General features: G+C 37.2%; 1 protein-coding gene across 1 annotated transcript; it reads left to right on the top strand.

The window, feature by feature from the left end:
- The first annotated feature begins 210 nt into the window (after positions 1–210).
- Positions 211–16,084, top strand: cd63 (CD63 molecule). Its single transcript, XM_017707059.2, has 8 exons — positions 211–368; positions 2,922–3,000; positions 9,575–9,763; positions 10,472–10,546; positions 10,831–10,923; positions 13,015–13,158; positions 14,841–14,924; positions 15,568–16,084. Exons 2-8 carry the CDS (start codon positions 2,935–2,937, stop codon positions 15,631–15,633), a joined length of 717 nt encoding a protein of 238 aa, XP_017562548.1. The 5' UTR covers positions 211–368; positions 2,922–2,934; the 3' UTR covers positions 15,634–16,084.
- The last annotated feature ends 108 nt before the right edge of the window (positions 16,085–16,192 follow it).

Genomic DNA, 16,192 nt, shown 5'->3' with positions numbered 1-16,192 from the left:
CTTCGTACACCAGAGTCATGATTTAAAGATAGTTATTCTTCATAAGCTGAGTCATATCAGACGAGGAAACCCCGAAAATGTCCGGTTCAGGTGATCTGAGCTGGGGGGAAACTGGCGTCCATCATGGTTTACGTCTAATCAAACAGTGGGATGACGACATGGTCACATGAAAATGGCTGGTGAGATTTTGGATTTGTGTGAGGGTTGAGGGGTGGAGTGGCTTTTTCACAGCGAAGGAGGGAGGGACCGAAAGTTTAAGACAATACGCTATAACTGTTTGAGCTGTGGACTGGTGCTGTACAGATCATTACGCATTTTGCACTTCGTCGTGTTCTTCGCACATTTTTGTCGCAAATCGGATAAATAAGGTAAGTAACGTAATTTACGTAGCTTAAATAAAACATTCTGCGTACCGTTGATCTGTGGCAACGTCCTATTTAAGTAACCGTTAACGGATTAACTGTTGGCCACAAGCCGTTTTTCAGCAGAATAACAGTTCATTCTTACTCAGGACGATACATTTGCGGCAAAACAAGCCTCATCTAATTGTAAAATAATGTTTCGCTTAGGGATTAGTTTAATTTACTCGAGGGTAATTGGTTTTGCGAAGTGAATGGTGGCATTGTTTTTCTGCCGAAGTTGGGAAGCGTTTAAAAAGCCGAGCTAACGCCGTAGCTAAACAGAAGAAAGTGGTTTTGTTTTCCTCTCAGCCTACCTCTAAATTTAGTTAAGGGTCGAAACCAGCTGCTGCTAAACTGTTTTTTGCTCAGCGTCGGCGTTAGACGCGACATGGCGAGTCAGTCACTCACGGTTTAGGTCTGTTTTGACCATCAGGGCGAAAAGGGAATTTACAGATCATTATTAAAAGCCGCCCTTTCTGACCATAGCTTTCCTTCAAACTACATAGGAGCAGGGATGTTATTACAAGATGGCTGAACCCCTTTTTAACCATCACTTAAAACCCTGAACGTTACAGTGCTTCATAGAAGCCAACTGGAAACGATTTGTATTCGAATTTTCCCGTTCCACCTTAAATGGAGCAGCATAAACATTGTGGCGTCTGAAGCCTGATGTAACTGCGGCAACGTTTAAGGTGGAACGGGAAAGTTCGAAAAAGAAGGGGCGAGTAGGAAGCCAGCTTCAGCCTCATCAATTTGAAATAGTTTTATGTTGTGTAATAAATGCAGTTGTGTCACATATGGGATTATTCACCACAACTGTGGGTTTCTTTACTTTAGTGAAAGCTACTTTAGTGAAAGCTACTTTAGTTGTAGCTACTGAAAACAACGAGTAAAATCCTGTAGGGCAGCGGTGGAGCATCTAGTATATGTAGTTAAGTAGCATCTATCACCACATGAATTAAAATTAGTCAGTTATTTTCTTTTTAGGATCTTAAGGCCTAAAATAAAACACTAAAACTTGACACTGAGACGTGTGAACACGAGCAGTAGAGCAGAATGAACTTGAACCTGAAAAACGTAATTGGGAAGTAATAACAACCACAAGGTAACTAAGTAAAGAAACAGGGTTTTTCCCCCATACATGTATTTAAGTAGAAATAAAAATGAAATCATTAGGAAACACTTTTCTTACCTTATGTATCAAACAGTAAATTGGTCCTAATCACTCTCTGCCTCTGGCTATGTGTTTGGATAATGAAGAAATGCACATGCAACATGGGGTCACGTTACAAGATTGTTAAAGTCTCCTGGTTATGGCAAATCAGTTTTCTTATCGTGAGAAGAAATTTCCAGCAGAACTGAACTCTTGGGCCTGTGATTATGTGGCTTGGACTTCGCTCTGGTCTGGGATAAAGCCAGTCTTAGACTCTGAGCGAGGTTACCTTGTGATTTAGTATCCATAGTTTGAATCTGCTGTGTTCTGTTATTAATTAACTACAGGATTTCTAAGGTTGGCTTGACCTCATTCATTTTTCAGCCCCCACATTAACTCAAAAAATCAGCAGTACACAATCAATATCTTTGTAAATATACTTGATGAGCAGGCGTTATGTTTTATTTTCATTTTTCTAAATGAGAGATTTTGTACTTTTTTTTTTTTTTTACAAATCACTGCAGTCTGTTAAAGTAACTGAAGAAGAAGCAGCTTGATCAGAAAATGGTTAACTAATAAATAATTACTGTAATTTTGTTGCTTTGTTTAGGTCACAGAGCAAGGTGTTCTTTACTAACCTACTTTTTCTAACTGTGTCATGGGTGTGTTATTTATCTTAAGATAATTTTCTAATTAACCTAGTGTCACCTGGATATCGGGCTCGACTGAACCTGAGAGCTCCATCGTCCTATTTTGGAGCCTGTTTCAAATCCAAGTATTTATTTTGAGTAAATAGTGGGGCCGTCAGTATTATTTGCATTAGTAATTGATTAAATATCGGTGATCAGAGCCCTTAGTGTGTCAAATGATAAAGACTTTTAACGTAACAGTAACAAACCATTTGCAGAATCTAAGGTCCTTTATTGGAAAAAAACATAAATATGCAAGCTTTTGAAATGACTTGTGCAGATAAAAAAACTATGTGGTCAGAAATGCATTTAAATGGGTTCCCATCAGGCTCTGTTTCTTACTGCAAGAGACCAGTAGAAGTAGAACTGCAAGAGACAGTTAAAATATTGAAAGGCAGAGGTTTGTTATTGTCATTGTCATAAATTATGTCATAGTACACTTTCCTGAGCACATTGCAGGTGTAGAAGTTGTATTTAATGGTATAGTTTTAAATTTGGCTGGTGCTTCATACCTGCTTCAACATCTTAGCAAGCCTCAGATGGAGCATAATATGCTGATATACATTACATATTGTGACCTTTTGCCAAATAGCGAACTAGTAGGAAGTGCCAAGTGTCAGTGAAACCAAGATTTATTTGTAATTAACATGTCTGACATACATTGCCTTTCATTTTCAGACTTTAAAGCACCATGGCTGTGGAGGGTGGAATGAAGTGTGTGAAGTTCCTGCTTTTTTTCTTTAACTTTATCTTCTGGGTAAGTCTTCAGCCTTCTCATCTTGTGGCATGACTAGTTACAGGTCACCTATGACCCAATACTGGTCATAGCTACATTAGTGGCAACTTCCTTTAGCTTTTTAACCCAGTCATTCACATATTGCATGTCTTTCAGCTTAATTGTGAAAGGTTTATGGAAGGTCTTGAGTAACCCAATAAACCCCATGTACTTTACTATACTGTTGTTTCTTAGACATAGGAAGAGTGTTGATAAAGGCCTGAGCCTTTACGATGTAGGACCCATTCTGTGTAGATACATTCAACCGATATATGTCAATCAGTTTATTCCAACCTGTAGACGGGGGGGTATAGTTTTACATCACAAACTAAAGAATGCAGTACATGTTCCATCAATAGAGGACACTGGGGCTACCTAGTAGTGTGTGCACAATGCTGTTTTTCTTTTTGTTTTGTTTTGACGTTTAACTTAAAAACATTGTCTGAGACTGGAAAGTTCAAGATCAAGATCATGTACACAGTGAAAAAGAATGACACCATAACCAAACAGATTAGAGATGCCGTGTTTTCCTGCCTCATTACAGTTCTTTTGCTTTGGTGGTGTTGACATTGTTTAGTCTTACGCCATGTTTCAGCCTCCGCTTTCAGCAGACTGGCTCACTCTTGTGAATTGTGGCCTGAACCCAAGTTTCCAGAGAACACTTTCTTCTTATAAAAAGCAGAGATCCTCAGATGACGCCATAGACGAGTTCAGCTTGGAGTTCTACTGTGATGGCAGTTTGTACAGACTTTAGTCAGCTGACAAACACATACGTCTTTACCATGACATTTCCGCTGCCGTTTGTGGTCAGATGTTCTCTGTCACTGGACCACATGTCTGTGAACTTTATTCTAAATTCAGGAACTAACCTCCAAACTTACTTTTTGAGTGAAACTTGTAAATGGCCTCCGATGTTGAACTTCCTCACATAAGCTATATCAAGGCTATACAAATGATCCAAGTATTGCATAGTTTCTGCAGCATTTGTTATGAATTATTTTTCCTTTTTTTCTTATTTAATTGAGAGTATAGTCTGACTGTTCTAATAGCTCAGTAGGGCTGAGCAATATGAAAATTTTATATTGTGCTGGGTTGAAAATGAATAACCCCCAATGGACAAATAAAGAACCAAACAGTCAGTTAAAAAAGTAGATTTAATTGTATCTCATTTCTAATAAACAAAGACAGACAACTGTTTCGTCCATGTTCTCCGAGAAAAGGTGTGGTTCTTGGTGGTGTGAGGAAATCATGTGTGGATGTGCCACTGAGTCTTAGCTAGCCCTGATAATGGCATGGGCTGTGGGCTAGTAATGAGTGAAATATAACTTTAGAGCTTTAGAAGTTAGACCTTTCAACTTTTTTGTTTTTTCCTCACGTCATGAAAATATTCTAGTTGTCAGTCCCTCAGTTTAAAAACCTGCTTTTTAATGAAGGGGTTGTTTAAGAGAGTTTTGGTCTGTTTACTTCATAGACACGCTCATGCTTGGCATCACCTATCAGTACTGCATTCCACGGTCCATACAAGAAACACTTAATCTTGGTGCATTAATACAGAATACAGTTGATGTGCATTAACAGGGTGGTACTGTGGCACGGTGTGTAGCACTTTCACCTCACAGCAAGAAGGGCCTGACCAAGGGAATTGACCTCTCTGCGTGGTGTGGAGTTTGCATGTTCTCCCCATGTCTGTGCGGGTTTCCTCCAGGTGCTCTGCTTTCCTCCCACAGTCCAAAGACATGCAGTCAGGCCAATTGGAGATGATACATTGCCCCTAGGTGTGAATGTGTATATCTGTGATGGATTAGTGACCTGTCCAGGGTGTTTCCTGACTTGTTACTTACAATTTTACAGTCTTTATTAGTATATTATTAGTATTATTTCACTTTTTACTGTTATTTGTTAGTAGAGAAGGCACATAATGTGTTTTTCAGACCATATTGTGGATGTCATCATTGTTTGTAGAACATTCACCAACTGTTTGTTTCATTACAAACCGAACATAATTAGTCCTGTTGAACTGGATTAGTGTAATAGAGTAGGTGAAATATGGAATAGAAATTGATGTATTTATAGTTCTATAGTGTTTTTAAATATGACCTGCAGGTCCTTTGTTGTCTGGTCAGGCTGATCAGATATACAGTTTCTCAAAGTTTCATTATATTGTATTTTTCCCATATTACCAAGCCCTATTTTTAGTAGGGGAAAGTTCAGTGAATGAATCTGGTCAGAGGAAATGTCTGTCTTTCCTTGTTGGGATCCCCTGAATGCGAGTGGATGAGTGTGTGGTGTAACCTCGTGACTGAGTTTCCAAAGGTGTGAGAGCATCATGTGACTTTATCATGTGAGGATCAACATTTTTCCCCAGGCAGTGTTCAGTGATAAAGTGCCTCGAATAAGGACATAACTTGGCAAGAGAAACACAAATCCTCATAGCCATTAAGAAAGTGCTGTAAAGTGCAGCAGCCCCCCCTCCCCCACCCCCGTCCTGCTGGATCTTTCTCATCCTTTGTTGTTTTTTTCCTCTTTTCATTTGCATGCAGGTACCTGCTGTCACTAATTTGGCCCTCAAATATTTACATTGGTGTTGCCCTTTCTGTAAGGGGCTCAGACAAGGCTGTAAAAGCACTGAGTGCAGGCCAATAACATCATGTCCTCTTGTTTGTCTTCTGAATCTATTAAACCTTATTTCTATTAATTTGTCAGATTAATCTGTACATGTTCAACAGCTACATTTAGTATGATGAGGAGTATGCCACCAAAATGGCTCTTTTTGAGTGAAATTACAGTTAGTTATACATTGGATGAACATTTAATAGTTTCAGTCTGTTTGTTTTTCTAAATAGATGTCATTTTCTTACTTTTATTTACTATTAATTATCAATTGTTTTGGTAAAATCAGACCCATTTAACCCAGTGAATGAATGTAGTACAGTAAATGAATGAATAACACTGCTTTTGAGACATATAGTTTAATTGATTTGACAGAAATCCCTGAGAACAAATGAACCAAAGGAAGTCTAGCGATCAGTGTAGAAAACAACATGTAAAATTTTTACATTATTTTTTCATACACAGTACTTGTTTCACTTCTTGACTGTTGACTGAATAAATACGTAATAAGACATATATAGCGGTAGGTTTTTAAGCCATAATTACTGTCTGTGTCAGTGCTTTACATTTCAAGTTTGTATGTAAAAAAGTAATGGATTAAATTTACTCGATTCAAATGTGTACATGTGATAATTTCCACATTGATCAAATGTATTGCATCAACGCAGCTGTCTTCCACTTACTGTTGGCAGTAATCATCTCGATGTAATGTGTTTTATTCAAGTGGAAATGATGTACACATATTCAGTTCATTGCATTTTTTCAGTGTATTTGACATTTACAGTCTTCCCATACACTTGCATTGGCAGTCCACAGTGCCTGCTAAAACTTGCACAGGTGTGTCTGACAGATCATTCCTGTCTACATCCTTTAGATGGTGTGATATTTACCTACACACAACAGGGAAATCATTCACAACACCTTTAGCAAATAAAGGCAATACGAAAGTTGTACTAAAATGTGCTGCAGTTTATCTACTGTAGATGTGCTCGGTGAAGGATTTGACTTTGGCAGAAGTGGTTAGAGTGGCTTAAACCCATACTCATGTAAAAGATTAGTTATTTCAGTGAAATAATGGTTTAAGTAGAAGTTGAAGTAGACCAGCAGAAACGACTTTAGTAGAAGTAAGAAGTATCAGGTCTAAAAACTACTTAACGTGTGCTAATGTGTATTTATTTATTTTTTGTTTGATGTATGCAGCTATTAAAGGTACAAGCCTAAGTGGGCCAAATTGCCTAATTAACCGTCTTCTTGACCATTGAGCTAAAAAAAAAACATTACTCACCACTGCATAGTGTAGGAACCGAAACTGGTTAGGCTCTTTGTACTCATGGTCTGAAATAAAAGGATAAACCCTACAAACGCTATTTAAATTAAAATTAAACACTGAAAAATTAAAATAGTAACTAAAATGTTAAGTTAGTAGATGCCTTTTCTCACAAACCAGTTTTAGCATTTGAAAATGCTCAGAAAAGTACAAAATCATCAAATTTCATGTTAATGAGAGAAATGTAAGTAGTCATTACCCACCTCTGGACTTTGTTGCCATTCCACATCACTACAGTAAAAAGAAACTGCAGTAGAACAGGTTTCAAAACAAGTAAGGTCAGTACTGGAGCTGCCTATCAAGACTAAGAGGACATGTGGGGCAGTAGAGTGCAGGTGCCACTGGGTGGCAAAAAACAAAATCATCATTAATAATGTATATCAGGATATTTAGTTTTTGTGTGATTTTATGAACAAGGAATGGACAAAATGCTTAAAACAATAATGCTATGTGAAAAAAGACCAAGAGAAACGATACATTTGTGTTTTTTTAAATAAGCTAACTTTAACAAAAAATCACACAGTTGGTAAAAAGAGAATAAAATAAGGTGATGTCACATTGGGCCAATCGGTTTAAGCAATTATTATAAACGTTTTATTATTTACAGGCTCTCTGCTGTTGATCTAAATTGGTCTTTTTATGATACTTACAGTGGTTCAGTTTTTGTAGTAGTACTGACCATAGCCACAAAATAGAAAACAGAATAAAGAAAAGAATAGAGTCACATAATTCATTACAATCACATTAAGATATTGTCATATTGCCCACCCTCACCAGTTCACACTTTGCTGAAGTCCATATGCTGATTCTGTAGTGTCTCACCTCAGAGGCACCACAACTTAACAGCATTAAGATTTGGAATAATGCTTGAGTGAACTTTGGTGTGTTATGAAATGCTCAGCAAGGCCTACATTATTAGATGCTCTGGATTCAAAGAAGGTAGATGTGGTTATCTGGCAAGATGCGTTTAGGATACATGTGTGTTTAAATGCCACATTGACAAAGGCAAATAAAGTCCTGTTAAACAAATGACTCTGCAGTTCAAAGAATAAGTCACTACCACACCAAACTACACACCAAACTCAGGCACTCTGCGTCTGTCTCTCTGTAAACTTAAAGGATGCTTTCTGTTTCTTTTACTTTCTGCTTATGCTCTTTTATCAGTACAGGTTAGACTGGCCTCTGTTTAATGAATAACCAGCACAGATATGAGGGTTTGTGATACAGGTGTTGAGTCATTATTTTCTCCCATGTAGTTTTACCTTGCCTCTTCTTCATTATAGAATGATAACCATGCCATTTCAGGTTTTAATAATTACAGTAACTACATACGATTCCTGTCTAAGCAGTACACTACTTAAGTCATGAGTAAAGTAAATAGCATTCTGCTACAGCCTCCCTGCAGAATATGGCAGGACAGCATAGGAGGAGTATGCAAAGGGGTTCATTTATGTATTTGACTTTGAGCTCATATGCATTTTAATGATAAAACATGTATATTTGATACATAGGTTGGTCTGAATAATTTCAGTACTTGAGTATCTGTTCATTATGTTCATTATTCGCCTTTATTTTTTTCAAGCCACAAAAACTGTAGCCTAAACTTTTATATGTTTCACTGGCAAAGCCCTGAAAAATGGAAAATGTTACAAATGATTGAGTTATAGCTGGTTTAGGTAAATGCATCATTAGAGAAATATTGCTAAAGTTATCTGTCCCAGTGTAATGTAGAGAAACATATTCATGCAGTTATTAAAAGCAGAGTCGATGATTGTAATGCTCTCTTCGCTTCACCTAAGATAATAATACATCGTCCAAAACACAAACAACATGAGCAACAAGGATCGGAACAGAAACAAAAAAGAGCTCATATCACCCCATTTTGGAACAACTGCATTGGCTACCTGTAACTTTGAGGATAGATTTTAAAGTCCTGTTACTAGTTTTAAAGGCACAAATGGCCTTAAAGCACCCAATTCCTTCTCATAACGTCTGCCTGATTGTGTTCCAACACGTGACTTTAGAGCTGCGGATACTTTCCTTTTGCAAGTACCTTCCATAAAATACGGAAAACATGGGAGGTCTCTTTCTCTCATTATGCTTCAAAACTGTGGAACTCATTTTCACTTTTTATTAGACAGTCAAGCTCAAAACATTTAAAATCATGTATCTTCAATTTAGCTTTTAATTAAGTTTCTGCTCTTCCTTTTGTATTTAATGTTTAAATTTGATCTGTGTTATTAATGCAAATTATTTAAATTAAAGCTTTTGCCAAGCAGTAGTAGTTATAGAGGAAAATCAAACAGCATTAAAGTCATTGTGTTTTATAGCAAAGTGCTCAATAAATAGTTAAATGTGCTAGTCATAAATATATATAAATGCTTAGTGCAATATCTGTGATAAGAGGCTGGTATGGCATGTTTGATAAATCATCTCAAAAAGAAACATGCTTGTTAAATTATGGTTATAATAAAGTATAATTTGTTTGGAAACAAAATTTGTTTGGGGCTAGAGCTAATACATATGGTATATTCATTGTTGCATGCATATCATTCTTTCTCTCTCCCTCCCTCCCTCTCTGTCTCTCTCTGCATCATTGTCTCTCTATGTCTCCAATAGCTGTGTGGCCTGGCTCTGATTGTACTCGGCGTTTTGGTGCAAATGACTCTTCACAAGACGCCCGTGATCAAAGATGCAGCCGGTTCTGCAGCCCCACTCGTGCTCATCGTTATTGGGGTCATCATCTTCTTCATCGCCTTCTTCGGTTGCTGTGGAGCCTGGAAGGAGAACTACTGCATGGTCACCATGGTAACACTGGCTGCACTCATTATCCGTATTTTTGTCCTGCCTAAGTGAGCTATCCATGCTCTGTCCACAAATGCATTTTTTTGGAGCAACTGTTGCTAGGTTGGACAAGCTTTTGAAGAAATTGAACAAGAAAGTGTTGCACAACTCAACAAGATTCAGTTTAAAATACTGTGCTACTGAGCTGGAATATTGTCCTGTAGCCAATGAAAACTAAACAGGTGGGAAAGGGCAATGACAACTTGCCACCATGTTAATGTTACCTCGATTACATGGCAAAAATATGATTTATCCTAACAGTGTGACCTTCCAAATAAGTAGAAAATAAACATCACACTCTAAAATTTAGGTATCCTGCAGTTTCTCCAAAGTGAATAAATAAAGAAAGAAAGAAAGAAAGAAACCTGACAGAGTGACACCTGACTTCTTGGTGTACGTAGTGTTATAAGTGGACTGGTGTGTAGCACAATATGCAAATATGTTAAACCCTTCTGTCCTGCACTGTAACTGGATAATCAGCCTTTAGAATCCCCACAAACTGGTTCAACCAGATAGTGAAAACTCATGCCTTGCTCCTGTTTCTCAGTTCATTTAAAGGGCAATAGTCCCATGAAGTCAGAGTGTAGTGGAAAACAATGACATCGCTTATTGTTTTTGGATTCCCATTACATAGTATTATATTTCCCTCTTATTACTCCTTTATTTCCTCAGTTCGCCATCTTGCTGTCCATCATAATCATCGCTGAAATTGCAACAGCCATTGCTGCTTATGTCTTCAGAGACAAGGTGAGGTTTTTTACAGTACAGGCCTGCACTGAATTGACAAATTTAATGCATATGTCATTTCCACAATTTGTCGTTTCCTTACATTCGCGTTGATGTGTTTGTGTGTAATATATATATGTTATTTCTTTCATAAAGGCCTTGATAGATGTTATTTTGAGTTAAATAATTTTAATTTTAATCTCTGTCTTTCAATGAGATGAATTCATTTTTCTAAACTGAACCGTAACCTCAACACAAGACAGTTTTTAGATTTTCAGATTGTCGCTTTTTGTTTTTTCTTCCAGCTGACAGGCCTGGTGGATGATGGTCTTAAGGACATGATCGAACACTACAATAATACAGAATACAAGAAAAGTCTGGACCGATTTCAGAAAGAGGTTTGTGTTCCACATTTTTACAACAATCAGCTGTGACCTTTGCTTTGTTTCAGTGAACATGAATGAGTCACTGAAACATAAACTTTTGACATAAACTGTCAAAAATGAAAACCGCTGACAATAAATAATAGCAGTTTCCATAAAATAAAATAAAAAAATATTACAGCATGTAGGCTACATTACTTGCCATGAAATCAAATGTCTTCGTCCAAGAAAACTTATTAAATTATTATTATTTGTTAGGTATACTTTCTCCTTGGCACTGTCATTTATTTTCATTCATTATTCAATTTTATTATTGTTTATATCATTTTTTAAAAATCCCTGCAACAGCTGACATAATCTGTAGCCACATGTAACATCAGTTGTCATAGGGACTTTCTGTTCTGTCTTTTTGCTGATCTAGAGCAGGAGGTGGTGTTTTTTTGCTCACTGTTATCAAACTTGTAATGGAGAAGTTCTCAGCATGACCAGAGATTATAATTCTCTTTTCTTATGTCCCTCGTAGAAACTGAAATGATTCCACTTGGCCACTTGACTGATGAAACTCAAACTGTTTAAACATCTCTGTGCAGGAGAATGAAACGTGAAAACAGAATTTTTAATGACTACTTCTCATTTTTATTACCATTAAAATTATTTATAAAAATCACTTCCTTGTTGTCCACCAGTGAACCTACATGTACCTTCTTCTTGTAATTAATGTTGATAGTTGGTACTGTTTTGGGGACTTTTATGTCTTACAATGTCCTGCTTGAACGTGTCTGTCGTGAATGCTGTTATAAAAGTCAGTTTAGGCCTACACTCAGTCTCAGGTAATGCATTCGTAACCAATTAATGCAATAAGGCAGTAGCTTTCTGCAAAGTAGGCCTATTGTAAAGTTTTCTTTTTTTGGAGAGGAGAATAGAGGAATACTTTAAATGTCCAAAAAAAAAAAAAAAAGAACTGCAGTAAAACATTTGTGGCCAAGACACTCCATCTAGTTTACTCAAGAAATGTGTGCTTCTCAAGCTTTTGTTTGTCAAGTGTCATCTCTTGACATTCACATCCTGATTTCTATCATCCATGTCATACAGCCTTAACTCTATGCCCTGCCCGCTGCTGAGGTGTTTTAAGGAATTATTTATTTATTTATTTTTAACCAACTTTCTTAAATAAGTTTTACCAGAAGAGCTTCTGTGGTGCACTTTGTAAAGGATTTGACCGATTTGTATGAGATAAATTTGTGTGTAATTTTCCCAGATTACTTAGTTAAGTGTATTACAGATGGTCATTCAGTGTAGAACTATTGTTGTAGGACTACTAAGACTATTACTGCAAAAACTGCAGATGTTGCAGGTCCTTATTTTATTACAGGTAAAACAAATCCAGCTCCAATAAGGCTTACGAAGAACTACCAAGAACTGAAAAAATCAGATTAGCAGGGATTTTGGTCTTTACCGAATACATTTTATTCAAGTATCTTCATAAACAATTAAAATCAGTGTAGAGTGTTTAAGCCGCCTCCTTAATCACTAGCGTTGTGTAGCTCATTATACATCAGAACTTTCATTACCTTTATAGCTATCCACACAGAGGTGGGCAGTAACTAGTTGCATTTACCTCAGTTCCAGGTACATTTTTGATAGACATATATTACAGACTGGATTTTTAAGTTGACTTCTGCTCAGGCGCATTAGTGAGAAAGGGAATTGCTTTGTCACTCAGTTACATTCTATCCATTAGCATTTAGTCCCTAATTCTTTTTTTTGTGTTCACTTTTATTCTGTATCATCTTAATGTTGTACTGACCACATTTGTACTGCTTTGTTATTGGTCAGATGTCTGACTTTGGAGCATTGTTTTGTTTTAGACCAAAAGGATCCAAAAAGAGAAAATTAGAGCCTTACAAACATCAGTTCCTGTGCTGATATATGCTGGATGTACTAAGTATTTTCACTGTAGTTCTATAAGTTACTCAGACCTTAAGTAGGTTTTGGCCTGGTGCTTTAGTGCTTTTCTATCTTTTATCTTTTTAGAAAGATATTTGAGATACTTTTTTACTTGAAAAATCTAAAAAATCTAAAATATTGTCTTTGCTGTGTATGTAGCTGAAATGCTGTGGAGCAGCGAACGCTACTGACTGGGTGCATTACCAACCGGATGGCATCTCTGTCCCAGACTCCTGCTGCAAAAACATCACTTTGAACTGTGGATTGAAAGCCATGAATGACGCCAACAAAATCTATACAAACGTAAGATATATTGCAGAATAACTCTTTTCTGTATATTCTCTGTTTATTGTTATTATTATTGATTACTTAAGTAGCTATGTGAGGATTTGTATTCAGTTTACATTGTTACCAGGTTTGAGACTGTACTCCTTACATCTTGGTTTGTTCAAACAATGACAAACACAAAAAAATGACGACCGCTGATAAACACAAACTGTCCGTTTTATCAGGTCCACTTTCCATGTAGTTGCCCTTTGCACTTCTACAATACATATAGTAGTCCATCTGTTTCTCTCCATAATTCAGTGGCCTTTCTTGGTTCATCGGTGGTCAGGCCCCCCACTGAGCAAGTGTTTTTTGGGTGGTGGATCATTCTCAGCACTGCAGTGACACTGACATGGTAGTGACAATTACTCTTCAAGTCCATCAGAAACAGCTGCGTCTATGGAGTTTTTAAACACTGTGCGCACTTACCATCCACTCTGTTAGACACACCTACCTTGTAGATGTAAAGTCAGAGACGATAGCTCATCTGTTGCTGAACAGTTTGTGTTAGTCATCCTCTAGTGTTCCAGATGTGATTTTGTGAGGAAAACATCTGTGGTGAACCATGAGAAATTGAGTGGGAACACTTCATGAAGGCACAGTTAAGAATGGGGTAATGGTGTGCTTGTCAATATCGTCCAACAGAGAACAAGATGTTCACCTTTTACGCAGACAGCAGTGAGCCAAGTCCCATTCACACCAGAAAGAAATTCTGGGTATTTCACTAAACGTGAATTTTCTAATGAGTTAATAAGAAACAGCAGTTTTGCTTTGGGTCTGGGTGAAGTTGATGAGCCGAAATTCATTCTGGCAGGACCTGTAACACCTTTTGTCCTGTTCTGTTATCTTGCTTTACCTTATATTGATTTTGCCTTTTACTCTGGCCCTTAAAAGAGCACAGGCTAGAACATTTAGGGGTGGGAGAGCAACAATCCACTTTCGTTCACAGTGGACTTAAGTGCAATGCAGTTGTCTGCTCTTGTTATGAGATGATGTGTGGCCCCTATCCTCTAGTTCTTCGTCAGAGGTTAGTTTCTGGTCACAGGACGCTGTTGGCTGGATATGTTTGATAGGTGGATTGTTCAGTCCAGCAGTGACATGGGTGTTTAACTTGTTTGCAGTGATCCACCACCCAAACAGTACTTATTCGGTGGTGGTCCTGTGAGTCCTAACCCTTGATTTGCCCATCATTTGAAATCTGTAACACGACTATTAACACGACACGTTATTTTTCAACAGCATTTCAGGTTTGCATAGTTTGTTCACTAAAGTTGAATATTAAAAAAGTTTTGTGAACATTCATAAACTATTATAGACCATCATTTCCATAGTCTACTTTTTAAAGTGAATTTCATTTGCATGAAAACAGTGACTAGTGAGAGAAATAAAAGGACAAGTGTGAGACTCCATGTTCACTAAATTCTACACTTTTCCATCACCCATGTCCTTTTATTCTTATCTTAGGGTGAGGTTGACAGGTTTGTTTTACACATAACACTTTTCATTAAAATATAAAACCATATGCAGCAATTCTCTGCTTGTTTCCAAAAAAATACAATACAATACAATGCCTTTGTTTATGGCAGCTATAACTCTGCCTTCTGATAGTTGTGTCATTACTGTGTACTAACCACGCCATCTCTGTGTTTGCCATGTAGGGTTGTCAGTCTGCTGTTGAGAACTTCCTGAAGGCCAACACTCTGTGGATTGCAGTAGCAGCTCTGGTCATTGCATTCATAGAGGTAGGTGGGAGACTGGGGCACAATCTACCGCGTGGTAAAACCAAACATGAATGTTTCATGTAGTTAAGCAGATTCGTGTAGAACGTGCTTTTGGTCATTTTCACGTGTTTCCATAGCAACATCGATTTTGAATCTTGACAGCAACTGGACAGACTTTTCTCAAGATTCACCCTAAAAACTACTTTCCATTCACATACCACGCACCATCATAACAGTGTTGCAACTAAGCCTCCCCAAATAAGCAAAGAGAGGTCAACACCTCTCCATAAAAACTCAGAACAGTTCAGTTTCTAGAGGTTTTATGGACAGAATCAAACATGTACCAAATATATCATGTAAACAAGCTGTATTTCAGTATGATTGTGGTGATATTTCCTCTTCTGTAGTCAAAATAAATTTTGACATGGCCTCTTTTCACTATTATTTTGATGAATATTTATTGAAGCGTTTAGAAAATCTTGAAAGAACCTAAAACTGTACTGAAGTAATTCTGTTTTTTGCGACTGTTACAATTAACATACATAAAATTGATCTTGCTCAAATATTTACATTTCTTTTTAGGAAAGAACAAAATATGTCCGCTGTCTCCTCTTATCGGTTTCTCACGGATACTTGCCTGTTTTTTCGTTCTCTCTCTCTTTAGATACTAGGCCTTGTGTTTGCCTGTACACTGATGAGAGGCATTCGCAGCGGCTACGAGGTGATGTGATCACATCCTACAGGACTTTTAAAATATACATCAGTTTCAGACTCAAGGGGCTTGAAGACTCATTATTTTGTAAATGCCTGTCCTTGTTTTGTTTGTTTAGCTAAAGTTAAATTTTTATAACTGTCTCACTGCAGACAGAAAATGTGCCTAATTGCTGATAGCGAGCAGATTGATATCAGTCTATATTTTTAATCATAGAAGACAGAAAAGGGTAGAGGTAAAGTACTATCACTGTTTGTTTCTTTCAATTCTTGTGTATTTGTCTTTGTTTAGTTCCCTTCGTAAACATCTTCTTTTAGAGAGCTGATTATGACTTTTATACTTCGATCTAAACTCCCAGGCCTCACATAAATGAAAAAGCACATTTATACTCTTAACATTACAGGTGGTTCAAATGTTCAAATGCTTAATGTATTCTGGAAAGAAATAAACTTTTGCGGTTTTCTCTCAACATCAAGACATCCATTTTCTTCTAGTGTTGTTTACATGCAGATGTCCTAGACCCAGCTGTTTTCATAGTATTATATTTCCACACCTTTTTTGAAAGAGAAGACAGTGA

The sequence above is a fragment of the Pygocentrus nattereri genome, chromosome 9 (genome assembly GCF_015220715.1).
Source record: "Pygocentrus nattereri isolate fPygNat1 chromosome 9, fPygNat1.pri, whole genome shotgun sequence".
NCBI lineage: Eukaryota > Metazoa > Chordata > Actinopteri > Characiformes > Serrasalmidae > Pygocentrus > Pygocentrus nattereri.
This window is presented reverse-complemented; position numbering and strand designations above follow the sequence as displayed.

Coding starts and splice junctions, on each gene's coding strand:
- cd63 (XM_017707059.2), top strand. CDS start 2,935: ATGGCTGTGGAGGGTGGAATGAAGTGTGTGAAGTTCCTGCTTTTTTTC. Junction 3,001..9,574: donor TCTTTAACTTTATCTTCTGG/GTAAGTCTTCAG, acceptor TGTCTCCAATAG/CTGTGTGGCCTGGCTCTGAT. Junction 14,925..15,567: donor TGGTCATTGCATTCATAGAG/GTAGGTGGGAGA, acceptor CTCTCTCTTTAG/ATACTAGGCCTTGTGTTTGC.